This window comes from Buteo buteo, chromosome 18 (genome assembly GCF_964188355.1).
Source record: "Buteo buteo chromosome 18, bButBut1.hap1.1, whole genome shotgun sequence".
Lineage (NCBI taxonomy): Eukaryota > Metazoa > Chordata > Aves > Accipitriformes > Accipitridae > Buteo > Buteo buteo.
In genome coordinates, this window is record NC_134188.1 from 16,138,807 (window position 1) to 16,155,331 (window position 16,525).

Consider the following 16,525-nt stretch of genomic DNA (forward strand, 5'->3'; position numbering starts at 1 on the left):
ACCGTTAAACCTGAGAGAATGACTTGACAATAAGTTGAAGTGTAAAGCATCACATAAAAAAGCATAGAACTCATCATACCTACCTTACACAGGCCTGTGAATGCTAATTATCTACATTTTAACTGATCTGGATACCTTTTGTGCTATTGCCTCTCTCAAGACTGTATGTCCATTAACCAACTGTCTTCTTTTTCATTGCCATGTCTGCAGGTCAGTTTATGGTAAAAGTGCTTTCAAAGAGAGTAGGTTCGTCACAAATGTTTTCAATAATATAAAATCTGAATAATGCATAGCACAGATGTCCCTGAAGCCTACATATTTTAATTCCCTGGTACAATAGTTTCTGGTGATTGCATTTTCAGGTGGCACCGCGAGCATACTCACCCCTAACAAGCAGCTCTGTCTCATCTGACACGGTGTCCGCTGCGGTCTGAACCCTGCAGCCGTATCTCCCAGCGTGCATCAGGAGGATGTTCCTGATCATTAAATCTGCAGAGGACGCTTGCTGAAACAGGGATGAAGTGCCAGTTTAAAATTCAGTAAATCTGTGTTCAAGGTAGTTCATGAGGGTGTTTTTTACAGTGTGAGAAACTCATGATCGCAGCTTTCATCTTACGACATTTATGTGCCCTAATACCCTCTTTTGAGGATTATCAGAACACTGCATTTATACAATTATTAATAGGGATTAAAGAAGAGGATTTCATGTTTTTAATAACTTTGACTTTGCTTGAAGCACACTGTGCATATTTGCATGCTCAAAGAAAATGATTCCAAACTAGCACAAAGAAATTCATTAAGGAGATGAACAGAAATATTTTGCATGCAATCCTTGGTATTAAAAAAGTCCTTTTAGAAATGAAGGGCTCTTTCTTCCTCTTCCTCTTCCCTACAATGTAGTGACATTTGGAGTATGTCTCGCTACTGTAATGAAATTAAGATAACTTGAAAGATAATGTTGATTGATTTTTATTAATATAGAGGACATTAATACTAAATACGATTGAGGAAATATGAACAGATTCTCATTTTTCCTGTTGAAATCTGTATATATTTAAACCTGAAACATGCAATCCCTGAATAAGTGTACACAGAGAACCAGTTCTAATTTTTATTTTTTAGTATTCTAGCCAACAGTAATTACAATGCCCCAAAATTATGAACACAAAAGAGAAAATTGGAAAGTAGAACAGCCTTTTGGAGGATAAATGGCTTTTGTTAAGAATCTCTGCATTTTTTCATAAATTCAAAAGGTAATATTAGATTTTGCATGTACAAAATCATTGTTATATCCAAACTTACTGTAGTCAATAAATGTTGCTCCATCAGATTTAGTGAGCCCAAGTCCTTAGATATTGTTGATTTAATATAGTCACTACTCAGGGAAAGAACGGGTAAGTGAGAACAAAAGTCACCCTGACCACATGATGTAGCAATTGCAGTTTACTTTCTCAATTCTGTCTCCTAAAAATGCTTGCAACTTTTTGATGTAATGTAAGCACTAATAATTTTAGCAAATTACTATAAGTATTTTTGTTCCTTTCAAAGCCTTTTTTTTCTCTTAAGAGTCAAATGGAAATAATTCTAACATATTAACCGAGGATAGACAGAATGTCCTGCAAATATCTGTAAATTCTCTTATCATTGCTACTTTGTTTTTTCAACATTAATGTAGTTTGTTTAACATTATATTCTAGATTACATATAAGTAATATTTTTTATTTAATTATATAATGTATAATATAGACTTATTACACTTCTATAATCTATAATATATAATGCATAATTTTAATAATTACACAAAAAGTAACATATAATTTGCAATATATAATAATATAATATATTGTTGTATTATATAACCACCATTATATTACCCCACTATTCATTATTATATTATCTCTGTATATATTATTATTATCTATCTACATATAAAAATATATAAAAGATATTATATCATGTAAAGTACATTTTATCCAATAATATAATATGATATAATGTAATTAATAAAAATAATACAATCTGGTGTATAATATATTATATAGTTGTTATATTAAATTATATTTACCATATCTGGTATATTGTATATTACATATTAATAATTGGTTACTATATGAATAACATATTACAGATTACTCTATATTGTGTATTATATACAAGTGCACCTCCTCAGTGTTTCACTTTAAGAAACATTTATTGAGTATAGGCATTTTCCCTCTCAGATTTTATTTACTTTGTTAACCAAGCAAAGATTCACAGTCTTTCCTTGAACGACATGTTTCCTGTGTCATAATATTCCTGTGCAGTGGTTCTAATTTGAGTCATTTTGATCCTGAATGAGTAGAATTGTCCCCTGCATTCAAAATAAAGTCTTCCTATGTGTGTACATGTTGATACTTCTCTAGCTGTGCTGGAAATATGTCACTGACTTCCCCTAGATTTGTATTTGCCTGTTTTTTTGGCACACACTTATTCTGTGCTCACGTAGTTGCACTCAGATCTTTATCCTTCTCAGTCATTTCAAAGTTATGAGCTCCCACTTTATAACCAGTCGTTGATATGTGCATGACTTTGTGCTTTGAAGTATTAAATTTCTTGTCTGTTCCCATGTGTTATTTTCATCATCTGCTGTATTGGTAATATGTCTAATTTTATACCATACAATTGTCATTTGCATACTTTTATCTCTCATGCCAAGGTCATTAAAGACAAGATGAAATAGGATTGGTTCCAAGCTCCAATCTTCTATAATTTAGTTTTTTCTTTCTAGGCAGAAGAATTCCTTTTCAGCACATCTTGGCACATCTTCTTCAGCCAATCTTCTCTTCGTTTGCATTTTTGGAACTGAACTTGTCATAATATTCCATGTAGCACCAGGGCAAAATCTTTACCAAAGCATATTCGCATGCAAAGAAGGAAAAGGGAGGTGGGACATCAAGGTTGCCATGAGATCAAAGTGAATGTGGGCATGATCTATAGCTTAATAACCCTGTAGATCTAAGACTGTGAATACAATGTGGTATTTTGCCTTCTGAAGTGGCCTTGTTAATGATGCTGCTGGAGGAAAGATACTCAGACCAGTCAGGCCATAATGCAATTCCGATATTCTTGCTCTGGCATATCAGAAATCACAACACTGGAAAAGAATATCTGAGTACTCTGCAGCTCTAAATGCAAAAGAAGAGCACACACTCCTACCAGGAGTCAACTACAGGATACGAATTTTTTAAGTTGTCTAGCAGAGCAGCTTTCACCAGCCATTGAAACAGAGGTTGCTCAAGATGATTAGTGATTCTGGTACAAAGCCTCAGCTATTAGAAAGATAAGACGAGAATCAGTCCACACTTGTCATCTCTTGAGGGTAATTTACATTTAATGTCTGTTTTGTTGTTAAGTGGGAGGAAAAGCATAACGGATAGCAACTGTCTGGTTTCATTGCTCAGGAGCTGTTAAAAATCTTGGCTGTCACTCTAACTTCCAGAGGGTTCATGACTGTGTGAATCCAAATATTCTTATCAGGAGAAATATATGTATTTCATCTGCACACCTGTGTGACTGGGCAGACAAGCAGCAATTGAAAGAATCATTGCTGTAAGTGGAGAGCAGTGCAGCACAATAGATCCCCATGAAACACTTACATTTATTACAGCATAACAGGATGTGCAGCCAGCATTGCTTAGGTTGTGTGAGTGGAAAGAAATTAAACTCATTGTGTTTAATATGGATGGATATATGCTCAGACATTAGATTCTTGATCATGGGAAATGCGACATTTTAGCTTCCATTTAGATAAGTAGGAATTATGTTTGACTGGGACCTCTAAAAAAAACCACATTATTTTCTTTTCAGTAGTATTTATAAAGTCTTTATGAATATTACAGACTCTTCCAAGTCTTGGAAGAAAGATTATTTTGTTGATCAGTTTATCCTGTAATGAGAGCTTCAAGACCACAACAGGGCCTGGGTGAGTTAAACTGATGTGCTGGTCTTCCAAATCTTAACAAAATCTCTGCACCATGTGGCATTCCTCAGGGGTCAGTACTGGGACTGGTGCTGTTCAACATCTTTGTTGGTGACGTGGACAGTGGGATTGAGTGCACCCTCAGCAAGTTCGCCAACAACACCAAGCTGTGTGGTGTGGTCAACATGCTTGAAGGCAGGGATGCCATCCAGAGGGGACGTTGACAGGCTTGAGAGGTGGGCCTGTGCAAAACTCATGAAGCTCAACAAGGCCAAGTGCAAGGTCCTGCACATTGGTCAGGGCAATCCCAAGCACAAATACAGGCTGGGCGATGAGTGGATTGAGAGCAGCCCTGTGGAGAAGGACTTGGGGGTGTTGGCTGATAAGAAACTCAGCATGACCCGGCAATGTGCATTTGAAGCCCCAAAATCCAACTGTATCCTGGGCTGCATCAAAAGAAGCGTGACCAGCAGGTTGAGGGAGGTGATTCTCCCCCTCTACTCCACTCTCCTGAGACCCCACCTGGAGTACTGTGTTCAGCTCTGAGGCCCCAACATAAGAAGGCCATGGACCTGTTGGAGTGAGTCCAGAGGAGGGTCACAAAGACGATCAGAGGGCTGGAGCAGCTCTCCTGTGAGGACAGGCTGAGAGAGTTGGGGTTGTCCAGCCTGGAGAAAAGAAGGCTCCGGGGAAACCTTATAACAGCCTTCCAGTCCCTAAAGGGGGCCTACAAGAAAGCTGGAGAGGGACTTTTTACAAGGGCATATAGTGGTAGGACAAGGGGTAATGGCTTTAAATTGAAAGAGGGTAGATTTAGATTAGATGTAAGGAGGAAGTTCTTCACTGTGAGGGTGGTGAGGCACTGGAACAGGTTGCCCAGAGAAGTTGTGGCTGCCCCATCCCTGGCAGTGTTCAGGGCCAGGTTGGATGGGGCTTGGAGCAACCTGGTCTAGTGGAAGGTGTCCCTGACCATGGCAGCAGGGTTGGAACTAGATGATCTTTAAGGTCCTTTCCAACCCAAACCATTGTATGATTCTGTGATTCTATGATTCTACGTCATTGCAGCTGCTGCTGAAATTTGAGCAATTACAATCCAGTTAAAAAAAACCTGCTAGGTGGAAATGTAGCAGAAGTTCCATTAAGAAAAATATCTAAAGTTAGGAACTTTGTCTTCTGCTTTATGTCTTCTCTCAGTAGAAAAAAACCACAATGCTTCAGCAAAGCAGAGACATACCCTCCCCTTTGGGGAAGACAAAAACTGGGTGACAGGGATGCAAACAGTGTCGAAAGATCTCTCATTTGCAGTAAGATGAGTTAGAACAGCCTGGTGTATGAGCAACCGTGTGGTCCTAATATTATTGAAAGCTGAAATTAGTGGAGTTTAAATGTCTTTGTCTACATCTAAATTTCAACTATTAAGTGTACGTTTTTAAAAGCTGCTTTTTATTCCACTGATTTTGTGCTCTTCTGTGACAGGGCATATTTTGCAATAAGTGCACTATTTCAAAGTAATATTTTATTAGAAAAATCTATATTCCTTGGTGTTCTGAATATCATATACTACCCACTTAGCCAAGTATCAAAAGTATTTATATTTGTTCAACAGAAACTTCTACTGTGTGGAATATATCTTGTACTTTACCAAAGCTAAGGCTTAAAAAAAAAAAAAAAAGACCAAAACAGATGATAGGGTTAACAGCCAACTTCTAATGATTTTAAGGAAAGCTAAATGTAACCTTAAAGGCTGGCATCAGCTATGGAACTACTGTAACACTGAACACACTCCTGGTCTTCATTAAGCAGTGAATAAATAATAATACAGCTATCAATGCTATCTGTCATGACTAATAGCTCTCTCTAGGACAACAAATTATTGTATAATTCATATTATGCTCCCAAGTATCCCATTCATCAAGTTCTGGGCAGCTCCAGTGCTGAGTACTGTGTCAATCTATTGTTCTCTCTGCTGCAGCGTGGCATGTTATCCGAGGGCATAGTTGTGTCTGTAATGTATCTAATTATCTTTACCTGTAAGGTATTGCTTGAAGTAATTTTTCACAAGAATTGGTGCCACCTATACATTACATTTGATTTTGATATGGAGATAATTCCCCAAACTCAAAAAGGCTCCAAGGAGCATGTAATATGCATACTTTGCTCCATAAGAATCAGCTTGTTTGTTTTGGTTTTTGCACCGATTTCACTAATACTAGGGATTTGTAGAGGAGAAAAGAAAAGCCCACTTGCAAATAACTTACTGTTGGTGAATTAATACCTCTTCAGCCTTCCCACATCCCCAAAAAGAGGAAGTTGTGTGTGGATTTTTTCCTTTCCATTTCATAACTCCTAAGAGGTTGTGAGATGCTTTGCAATAAAATAACTTTTACGTATGGTTCTTCAAGTGAAGAGAATTACACTTATTCTTCCTGTGAGAGCGAGTTCATTATCTTGAGCCAGTTGCTAGGAAACCTCCCTGTTAATCTGTCCATTCATTTGCTGAGCTTTTATCTCTAAACCAAGGTGGTTCATTCAGTATCCAACCTTTTCTTTTGAAGGTTTTGCACAAGAACAATTTATAATCTGCCTGCACTTGAAATGGAGCTCACAGTTACACCACAGAGCACTTTTTTAACATCTAGTAAGTCTCTTGTTTACTTCCCTCTACCTCTTCCATGGAAGAATTAAACGTTGATTTGATTATTACACAGTTTATCAAATATGTTCAAACTACCGAGTCATATGTGGAAAATATATATGAAACCTTGGAACCTTAAATCATTCTTTTGTCATTACATCAATGCTAACTTTCATTTAATCTGTTTCTAATGCTGCTCATTTGTCCACATTGATCATCATACTTCCCTTCCGCACTCTAACTGCAGTTCTGTGAACGTAGCTCTGATTTATCTTGGAAAGAGGGATAAAAAGGCAAGGAAGTTCAAAATACTGGGTAGTCAATAGAGATGATGTGGCGACTTGCAGCTCTCAGCTTCTGCACCACAAAGGCCTGGGGTCTAGAAAGGCTGCTTATTATTGTACTCAGGATTCAGGTTGGGAGCTCAGCCTGGGCAACATGCAGTGAAAATTGTCTCTATGCTTGGGAAAAATATGTCTAAAAAGGGTAGTGTGACTATTATAAATGTTCATGATTCAACAAAAGCTTAAATCAATGGGAAAAAAAGAGTTAGCAAACACTGACTGCCATTGCAGGAAAACTTTTATGATGAAAGCCTAAGGGGTGTTTGATTCATTTTTTTTACTATGACTACAGGGGTTTACTGAGGCTTGCTGGCTGTCATCTAAATCTCTTGACAGTGAGAGGTGAAGATACTTTCCTACAAAGTGGTTTCTATACAGAAATGCTTGGGAGGTACAAAAATCTTGAAAAGTACCTAAATGTTTTTTAAGGTCATATTCTGTATAAACTGAGAACAATAAAACAATGGTCTATAATTAAATGGGACTGAGATTTGATCCTAAACAAGAATGACCTGGGTTGTTAACGCTATCTTATTCAGCTTAAATAATTATTTAAAATATATGAGTGTTTTTTACAGATGGCACACATTAGATGAATTCCTGACTCATACATCGTTTGATTTAATGAAATAGCCTTAATTAATGAAATTCAGTCAGATTAAACTGAAAATGATTTCACAGTTGAATCTTGATTATTTGACATACTTGATGAGCAATGGAGTTTATTTTTTGTGAATTTATCTGAAGCAAACTAATGATCTTACAGAATAACCTCATGGCAATGTTAGCTTTGTACCATCAACAGTAAGTGAAAAATAGCAATACAATAAAGTTGTTTTAAATTATGCTAACAAATTATATGTGCATTACGACAGATTGTTGGCTTCAAGCCAACTTCTGTTCATTATACATTTAGGACAATTTAAGTGCCATTTCATGCAAATTCTCAGGTTTGAGCACATCAACCTCTTGCCTGTTTACTGCTTATGATGTTTACAAATTGCAAATATTTATTCTGTTAAAAAGCAGAAGATTTCTCAATTGATACAGTGATAATGGAAAATTATGTTCAAAGTTCTGTCTGTTAATCATCTAAGCACATTTGGAACAAAGAGGATGAAATTGTTGTTATTGGTTTTGTTGTGATTAATGGTTCGTGGTACTATAATAACTGTAGTATAGTAGTATCCTGGCTGGTGCAGGTTGACTGAGAGACACCTGATAACACACAAATGAAGTTACATTTTCCTCATCTATAGGAATTAAAAAAGATGGTTTTCAGGTTTGAGGATCCATAAGAATTATCCAGAGGAGGTGTGGACACTTTCAGTGGCATTATTTTTGATCAACTTGCATAGAGAAAGCAAGAATAATGAAAACAGTTGTTTTGGGTGAGCATTGGTGGTTGGGAGCAGATGCCAGAGAGCATTGGGGTGTTGGGAGTGGATAGGGTGGACTTTAAAGTGCAGCTTGAGTTGCTGCAAGTGAGTTTGATTCATTTTATTGAGAGAAGGCAGAGGAAGAGATGAAGTTAAGTGATTATCAAATATCAGGTAGTATGTCAGGTACTGGGGTAGTTTTGTGAAATCTAGGGATTAAAGAAAACAGATAAAGTATCGAAATGGGAAGGAATGAGAAAAAAGATGAGATGTGAAATGGCAAGCTTCAGGACAGAGAGGACCACTACACTCATGTTGCTAAATTCATGTTCCGTATCTGAGTTTTTATTACCAGGAGAAAAAAGAAAGAGAAGAACAAATAATATGGGGTACCTCTGCTCCTGTTTAAAGATGCAGAAAAAGGGGAAAAAGAGAGCGGGGAGCTACACGTATGATCTGAGTGGAAGGGTGGTGATAGTGATGGATGAAGATGACAGAAATGAAAGCAAAACCCATCTGGGACAAGTGTGCCATTTTGAGAAGACATCAAAACAGGAAGCATGAAGAGCAGATATGTGATTGGGATTTTATTAGTGTGCTGCACGAAGAATGTTGTGACAGCCTTATGTGAATAGAGATTTATTAGCAGGGTCCATAGATGATGGCACACATCAACTCTAGCAAAGAAAGCTACCTAGGTAAGAAATAAAAAAGGCAATAAGGAGAGAGAAAGGGAAAATAGAAATCTCTTCCTGGTGGCCAGCCAGAAAGATTATTCTCCTCGAGGCTCTCTGCAGTGCAGTAGGTGGCAATGAGGAAGATGATGATGAGGATTATTTTTTGCCTTTTTTTTTTCCTAGTGTTGTAACCTTTTCTTTGGGACCTACTAAAACTTCCTATATGTTAATGTTGATTGGAATATGTTAAGTAAGAGCAGCTGTTGCACAGTGGTTGATTGTTACGCTTCTGAGCACGTATATTGTTGGATAATATTTATTAAGTATTTACATAACCATTATCTACTTCGCTGCACACTGTGGTTTAATTTACAAAACAAGAGACAAAGAAAGCGGGCAGGAGGGAGTAGAGAGTTTCAGGCCAGTGGGAGCTTCTTGCCATGAGACCCCACCATAACAGAACGATTGGGGTTTGCAGGTGCAAGGCTACAAGAACAGAACCAGGAGATCAGCAGTGTAAGAACTGCAAGGGAGAAATACTACCAGGAAGGCTCCAGAAAACACTGCCACAACAGCTTGGGAGAAAGGTTGCAGAGCTGCAAGTGAAAAATAGACAGCAGAGCTGCAAACAGAAGGCCTTAGCCTTAGGAAGGCTGATATTGATCAGGTGTTCAAACAATTGGCTGTGCTGTTCTAACCCAGATTAACACTGTGCCAAGCAGTTAAATGATCCATCAGCTGCAAGTAAACAGGGGAAAGAATGGATTGTCATGAACTATCTTTTAGGTTCACCAAGATTTTTCTCTTTAGAATGTTTCTTGTAAACAAGGGAAGGTACAAAATACCTTAATAGAATAAACCAGTGTAAAAATTATCTGACTATGTTTCATGACTTTCTTATTACAATCATTTTTTTTTATAGTAATTGGTATTTAGGAATGTTAAGAGACTCACAGTTTCCAAAATGCTCAGTTATCTCCCTCCTCCAAAGTAAAATTCAGTAGAGGAGATGTTACTTATCACCTCTCTCCCTTACTCTCTCTTCATAGCCAAAGCCACAAGCACTTGGGCACACCAGTTTATGTACTTGTTTGATTCTAGGAAATGTTCGGAGTGTCCCATTCTAATGCAGCATGCAGGTATGTCTATAAATTTAATTAGTTCACTGGGACTGTTTATATCTTGGAAGTAAAACATGGTAAAGTGCATTACTAGACCCTGGTCTTCATTGTGTTCAGATTTTGGTTTGCAGTTACCAGTCATAAAACACACATTTCAAAGTTTTTTAATCAGAAAACCTTATTCCATTTTGTACCCTCCCTAGTTTACAAACAATTTGTGTTACCAAAAGACAAGATAAATCTTTTATTTTGGAATTGCTTCTGATCACTCAAGTATTTAACTGCTGTAGCGTGACAAATAAGCAAAACCTGGTAATGAGCATAGGGCTGAAATATCTGGAGATTTGAGTTGACAGTAATGGCTGTCAACTCCATCAGCAGGAAAGTATTGTGACAAACAGTGAAACAAATTGATAGCAATGAAGCTGATATAGCAGCACTATCCTGAACAGAAATTCTCTGTGCATAGAACACGTATCTTCTACAAGACTTTTGACAACTATTGCTGTTTTTCTCAGTGTGGGGAGGAAGGAGGGTGTTAAATAAAACCCCTACTTAATTGGCCTCATTTGGTTTTATGTCCAATAAAGAGGAAAGACATTATTATTAACAGCCTGCTGTTTTAATTGATTCCATGTAGTGTAGAATTTTGTGCTGCCTATGTAGAAAACGCTTAGGAAATTTTAATCTTAACTTCTAAAATATGATTAAAGTACTACAACAGGCTAAAGAGAGACTTGAAAATGTAAGGAAAGGTGTAAAGTTATGCTCTCTCACAGGCTCTAGTTTATCAGATTGAAGTCTTCAGTGCTAGACAGTAGTTAATGTATTGTCCGGTCTGTATCTACTGGCCTTTTCTAAGTGAAACAGTAGCTTTCAATTCACTTCCATGTGAACAAATTACAACTGTAAAATATAACATGACAAGTTCTGCTTATTGCTTCCCATGGTGGCGGTTGCAGTTAAGTTCAAAGACCAAGAAGATATTGAGACTAAATCATTTTCCTGAGTCTGAAAGGTACTCATGCAGGTCAAGGTGAGGGACACTAAGAGCAGTGCTGCTGCTTACCAGTCTCTGGATAACCACAATAAATCATTTTGCTTGGCTGCCATAAAAAAGTACCGGCTTTCAAACACAGAGTTGGAATCATGATCGTTGGATGAAAATCTACTTGCAAAATCAGATGTCTTTAGCTAGTAAAGGGATACCTCCAGGACAAAATTAAGGTCAGTGGAGATCTTAGAAAAGAAAATTCTGAATAGAATTTTGAGCAGGACTTCTGGATTTGGCACAAAGGACCAAAAATTCCAAGTTACCCTAACCAAAGCAAGCAAGTCTACATTTTCTGTGCTCAGGCTCACTGGTGTTGCTAGAAGGAAATTTTGGCAATTCAGACTTCCATGCAAAATTGTCTCTATTAATTACACAAATTACTCCTCACAGACCCTAAAATGTTACTGGGTCTTTTGCTAGACAAATTGAGACTTTTCTAATGCCAAAGGATTCTGGGTATATGTAACCCATTGCATTATTCTTCTGCTACCAAGTGTACCATGGAGTTGTGCATACATAACATTTGGGATGTTTTCTTTTCCTAGAGTAATACAGTCTGCAACTGTCACTCCGGTGGAGTTCAGTCTCTTTTCCTTAATATTCCCTTCATGCACAGCTTTGTTCAACTTGACATCCTTGCCACACTTATCGTCTTGCCAGGGAAGTCCCTGAAGTACCTAGATTGCTATAGGTACTAAATCGTTGATAGCTCCATAAATAACAGCAAAACCACCTTAAATTTGTATTATACAATTAGTATTTGTATTATATAATTAGTTCCCAGTATGAAAAATGGTAACACTTTTTTTTTTTGTTACAAAAGCTACAGATATAATTTAAAAACAAGCAAAGTAATATGTATTATTAAGAGAAGCTTTTTCTTTCCTTTTAATTGTAATTGCTAGGGAGCATGCAATTTTAGCAAGTGGAAATTTATCTACAGTCCAAGTAAATGTTACTTTGGTGATAGCTTTTATAACACTGCGTTAAGCACCAGGATGTTCATCATACTTAACACCTGGTTCTGCCACAGTGAAAGTATGAGCAATGCAACCAGTGGTGAGAGGTTGGCAATGGTTTTGTTATTAACAAAACCCACTCAAATAATGTTCAATTTGTCAGGCTTTCAAACAAACAACCAAACCCCAAACAAACCTGAACATTTTTTTATCTGATGAAGTATGAGTGTGTACAGAACAAAATGGATGTATAATTCTATAACTTCATGCACACAAAGGATATTATTTTTCTTAACTGTACTGGATTAACAAACAATTTATTCAGGATTAACTAATGAAATTTAAAAAAAAGTAATTCATTCAGAAATGCAAAATAAGGGATATAGACGGAATTCTATCAGATTTCAAGTTTTCTTCAAGTTCCTTTTTTCTACATTCTTAAACCCATGTCTTTATCACATTGTGTGTCAGTCCTTTGAAAATGGATAGGTTAAAGGACATTACATGATAGGAAAACCAGAAGAGTGTTATTTTATCTTGCTTTCCCCTAGTACTTAGTCATGCTTTAAGTTTCAATGAAGTAAAGAAATACATTTTCATCCTTGTGATTAATTTCACATGCTTATGTGGTTAAGAGAAATCATAATGAGATGCAATTGACAACATTTCACAAATGAGTAGTTAGGGAAATTATAGAGGTTTTGTGCCAAAATACGAAAAATTTGCTGAATTACCACAATCGTTACTTTTGAGTTTTGCATCTCTCTCAACTGTTTCATCTTCATTTTGGGACAATGCAAAAATCAAGATATGCATTTTGGTGAATGGAGATCCACATATATTTAGACTACTACTTTCAAAGAGGGAGAAAGGTGTGTCATATTATGTTTCCAATAGCATTCAGAAAATGTCAGTGAGGATTGTCCTAACAGGGTCATGTTTTGGTATCTCTGTTGTGAAAAGGAGTGTTCCCCTGCCTCCTGCCTGCAACATGTTAATAGCTATTTTCAGCCCTCTTCCAGTTGATCCAAGCCTACCCATCCATTCTCTCTTTAGAGTGAAAACAAGAAATATCTTGATGTTTAAATGAGTTAGAAATGCAAGTAAAAGAAGCATGGCCTCACCAATTCTTGTGTGAGCAATCTTGTAAAGGCAAATTAAGCTAGTTCAGTCTAAAACTATCAGGTTCTGACACTTTATTTTGGTATGTCTCTAGAGGTGCATAGTATTTCACTAATCTAATTTTGTAATATTTTGCAAAATATGCAATGCCTTCTTTTCAGCTTGATATTGTTTTCTGATCAGCTAAAGTTTGCTGTTTGTAAAAAAGTATATTTTATGAAAAAAAAATGCTTGTGTGCCTCTGAAAAGAAAGATGCTAGATTTTTACTTAATAAACAACTCTTTTTTTTCCCCTTAGTCATTTAGACATTGAGCATTGACTCCATTATGAGTGTTTAATACTAGTTAGTTAGATTAATAATAATTTCACTTAGTAATGTAGCAATGACTTTAGCAACCTAGAGAAGGAAGTCATAAACTCATAATAAAATAGCTGGTTAAATCTACTAGGTTTTGGCAAAATTTTAGTCATGTCAAGACAACAAAAAGAATCAGTAATTTCAGTGAGTTTTGCATGAATATTTGTCTGAAAATAGTCGCAATATGCCATCTACCTAGTTCTCACTTTGAATGAGCCTTACTTCTATTAATTTGAGGGCTTTCTCTGGTAGAAATGAAATTAATGAAGAATTCTTGTTGAAAGATCTACAAAATCCTGTTTTCATAAAACAAATGAAATTACGTTAAATTAGCTTTTCTGTGATAGGAGAAATTATGTTGGATATTTCCTAGCCTGAGGATTTTTCCTGGTGATTAAAAATTCCCTTCAGCACAGAAGATGCTGAAACACACTGAAGGAACCATGTAACACATTTCAGATTTCAAATTTTTGGAAATGACTTGAAATTAAACTGTAATCATAGGGTGTTTTATTGAATCAAAGAATGTTTTAACCTTCAAGTAAAAAAAAAAAAAAAAAGATAGTTTTCCTTCCTATATATTTAGTGCTGGATTTTGTGTATTGGACTTTCTCAGATGAAGATAAGTATGCTAAGAAACTTCACACTAAGATATACCTTACTAATGTTTTTCATTTCAAAAGCTTATCGAAGTAAACCCAAATTTAAAAAAAAAAAACCCACACCACAAAGTGAATATAGTATGACTTCCATAAAGGCAAGCAGAAGAATAAATTGATTGCAGCTGACAAGGTTTTTAATGCAAAGTTAACTTCGCTACATTGTATTCAAATTAGATACATTAACTTTTAAAATTTCCTGACCTTTGTGAGCTTCATTTTTCTCTGTTAACATAGCATGGACATTTGATTTACATCTCATTAGTGGGAAGATTGAGTTAAATGACTGTAGATTCTGTTTCCAAACTTGTTCACATTAAGAGATTTCTTTCTACGAAAAGTTCAAACCATTTTCCATGGGACAGGTTTGAATTACTTTATCGTACTGTTTGATCATATTAAATTGTTTTTGAATTGAGGGGTAATATTTGAAATTGGTATGCATATTTTTTCCATATCATTCTTATTGACTTAAATAATGGTTGCACAGCTAGAACCTACCTCATGCAGGGGGAGTTGGAAAATAATGTATACTCCTTGCTATTTGGATATTAAAATATATCCTAAGGAAGCAAAAGCATTGGGAGGTGAGGGCATTCCAACAGCCATGCTATCTGTGAGAAAGACATCAATGCTCATAGCAACATCCTCTCTATATTAAAATCATCAGAACAACGTAAGGAGGATTCGATTCAAACTACTTTCTGTTCCCTCACAAAGAACATCAGGTGCCTCACTAATAACAGGATGTATAAGCTTACATTTAATATCTTCTTGATTAAAACTACTTGAAGTAATTCTAGTCACCTGCACTTCACACTTCCTCTAGCTAATATTTCTTTCCAACATTAGTGAAACCAGTTATCTTTCAGTTTGGTCAGAATTTGGTGAATGGTAGACATGTAAAAGCATGCAAATTTCTATCAGTTCACAGCACACAGATGACAAACGCATGGTCACTTACTGCCTTGATGCTTTCAAAGTGTCCACCTTCTTTTTCAAAGTCAATTGGCTGCCCATTGAGAGTCCAATAGAAAGTGACATCTAGTGTGCTGTCATGAAGGGCTTTGCAACTGAGGACAATGCTTTCTCCAACAGTTAACTCTATCTTCTTAGGAGTCAGCTCTATTCTTGTAGGTTCTTGAAATACAGAAGGATTAGGAACATTTAGATGGAAGTTTAGTTATAGTGCAAGGCCAAAGTAGTATGATTGAGTTCGGCTTAGTCTGCTCAGAGCTTACATTTACTGTTTGTTTCAAGTACATAGTGTCAAATACTGAAATATATTCTTAATGCACACTAAGACATGACAGTGGTGTACAGAAGGTACAGCCAGCTTCATGGAATCAATAAGGCAGGATCCTAAAGAACAATCTCTCGGACTTCTGAGATGGATTAATTAATTCATTTTATTAGTCTCAGAAAAAGCTGATAGCTTTTTTTAAGGCTGCAGCACCTGGAATCTTGTGATTGCATGAAAATCTCAGTTTTGCCACTTAAAATAAAAAAAAGTTTCCAGGCATACTAGATATAGGAAGAAGCTTGAAAAATGAAGTCAAAAGAGTTGAACACCTAAAACCAAAAACCATGATCATACAAGAATTTCGTTGAAAAGTGGCAAAATGTGGTTTAGAAATTAATTGCAACTCAGTGATTTGATTATTATTACTGTTCTAAGGAGCTATCTTTCCTTATATTTTATATTCATACAATTATTACTTTAATCCTAAGCTTTGTTCCCATGCAGAAAGAAGTAGGGGTAAGTGAGTTCCCAAAGCTAATATGTGTTAAAAGGGATATTGATAATCTGAGTGATTTAATACATATACTAATTCTTCTGAGATACATCTATGATACAACAGCTGGAATATGCCATTTGATGCAGGAATATGATGTCTGAGCTCTAGCTTGTTGGAAATGTTTTTTTATTCTGCATCTACAATACTGTTGTATGGTTGGCTGGGGATTCTAAGCAATAATGAAAAATAAGTAAAGAGAAATTATCATTATCAAAGTATTTTTTCATACCTTTAACAGATACTGAAGCAATGATTTCTGCAGATCCAAATACATTTACACCTTGGCATAAGTACCGTCCTTCATCAGACTTGGAAGCATTCAGGATTCGCAGGCTCCCATGTGGAAGAATAGTTATTCTGAAAAGGATAAATACATAAATATCTAAATATATCTTCTGTTCTAGCAGCCAAATTCCATAATGATATCTTTTAGAGCTAATAAACAGGATTAAGGACTGC

At 36.1% G+C, this 16,525-nt stretch overlaps 1 protein-coding gene across 2 annotated transcripts in view; it reads right to left on the minus strand.

Moving 5' to 3' along the window:
* CNTN5 (contactin 5) overlaps positions 1-16,525 on the minus strand; it is a 370,989-nt gene that overhangs the window by 50,767 nt on the left and 303,697 nt on the right. For both annotated transcript variants that reach the window (XM_075050052.1, XM_075050053.1), the window contains 3 exons: positions 16,296-16,423; positions 15,232-15,407; positions 385-505 (listed from right to left, as the gene is read on the minus strand). In XM_075050052.1, the coding sequence (XP_074906153.1) occupies positions 385-505; positions 15,232-15,407; positions 16,296-16,423 (425 nt within the window). The remainder of the gene's footprint in view (positions 1-384; positions 506-15,231; positions 15,408-16,295; positions 16,424-16,525) is intronic.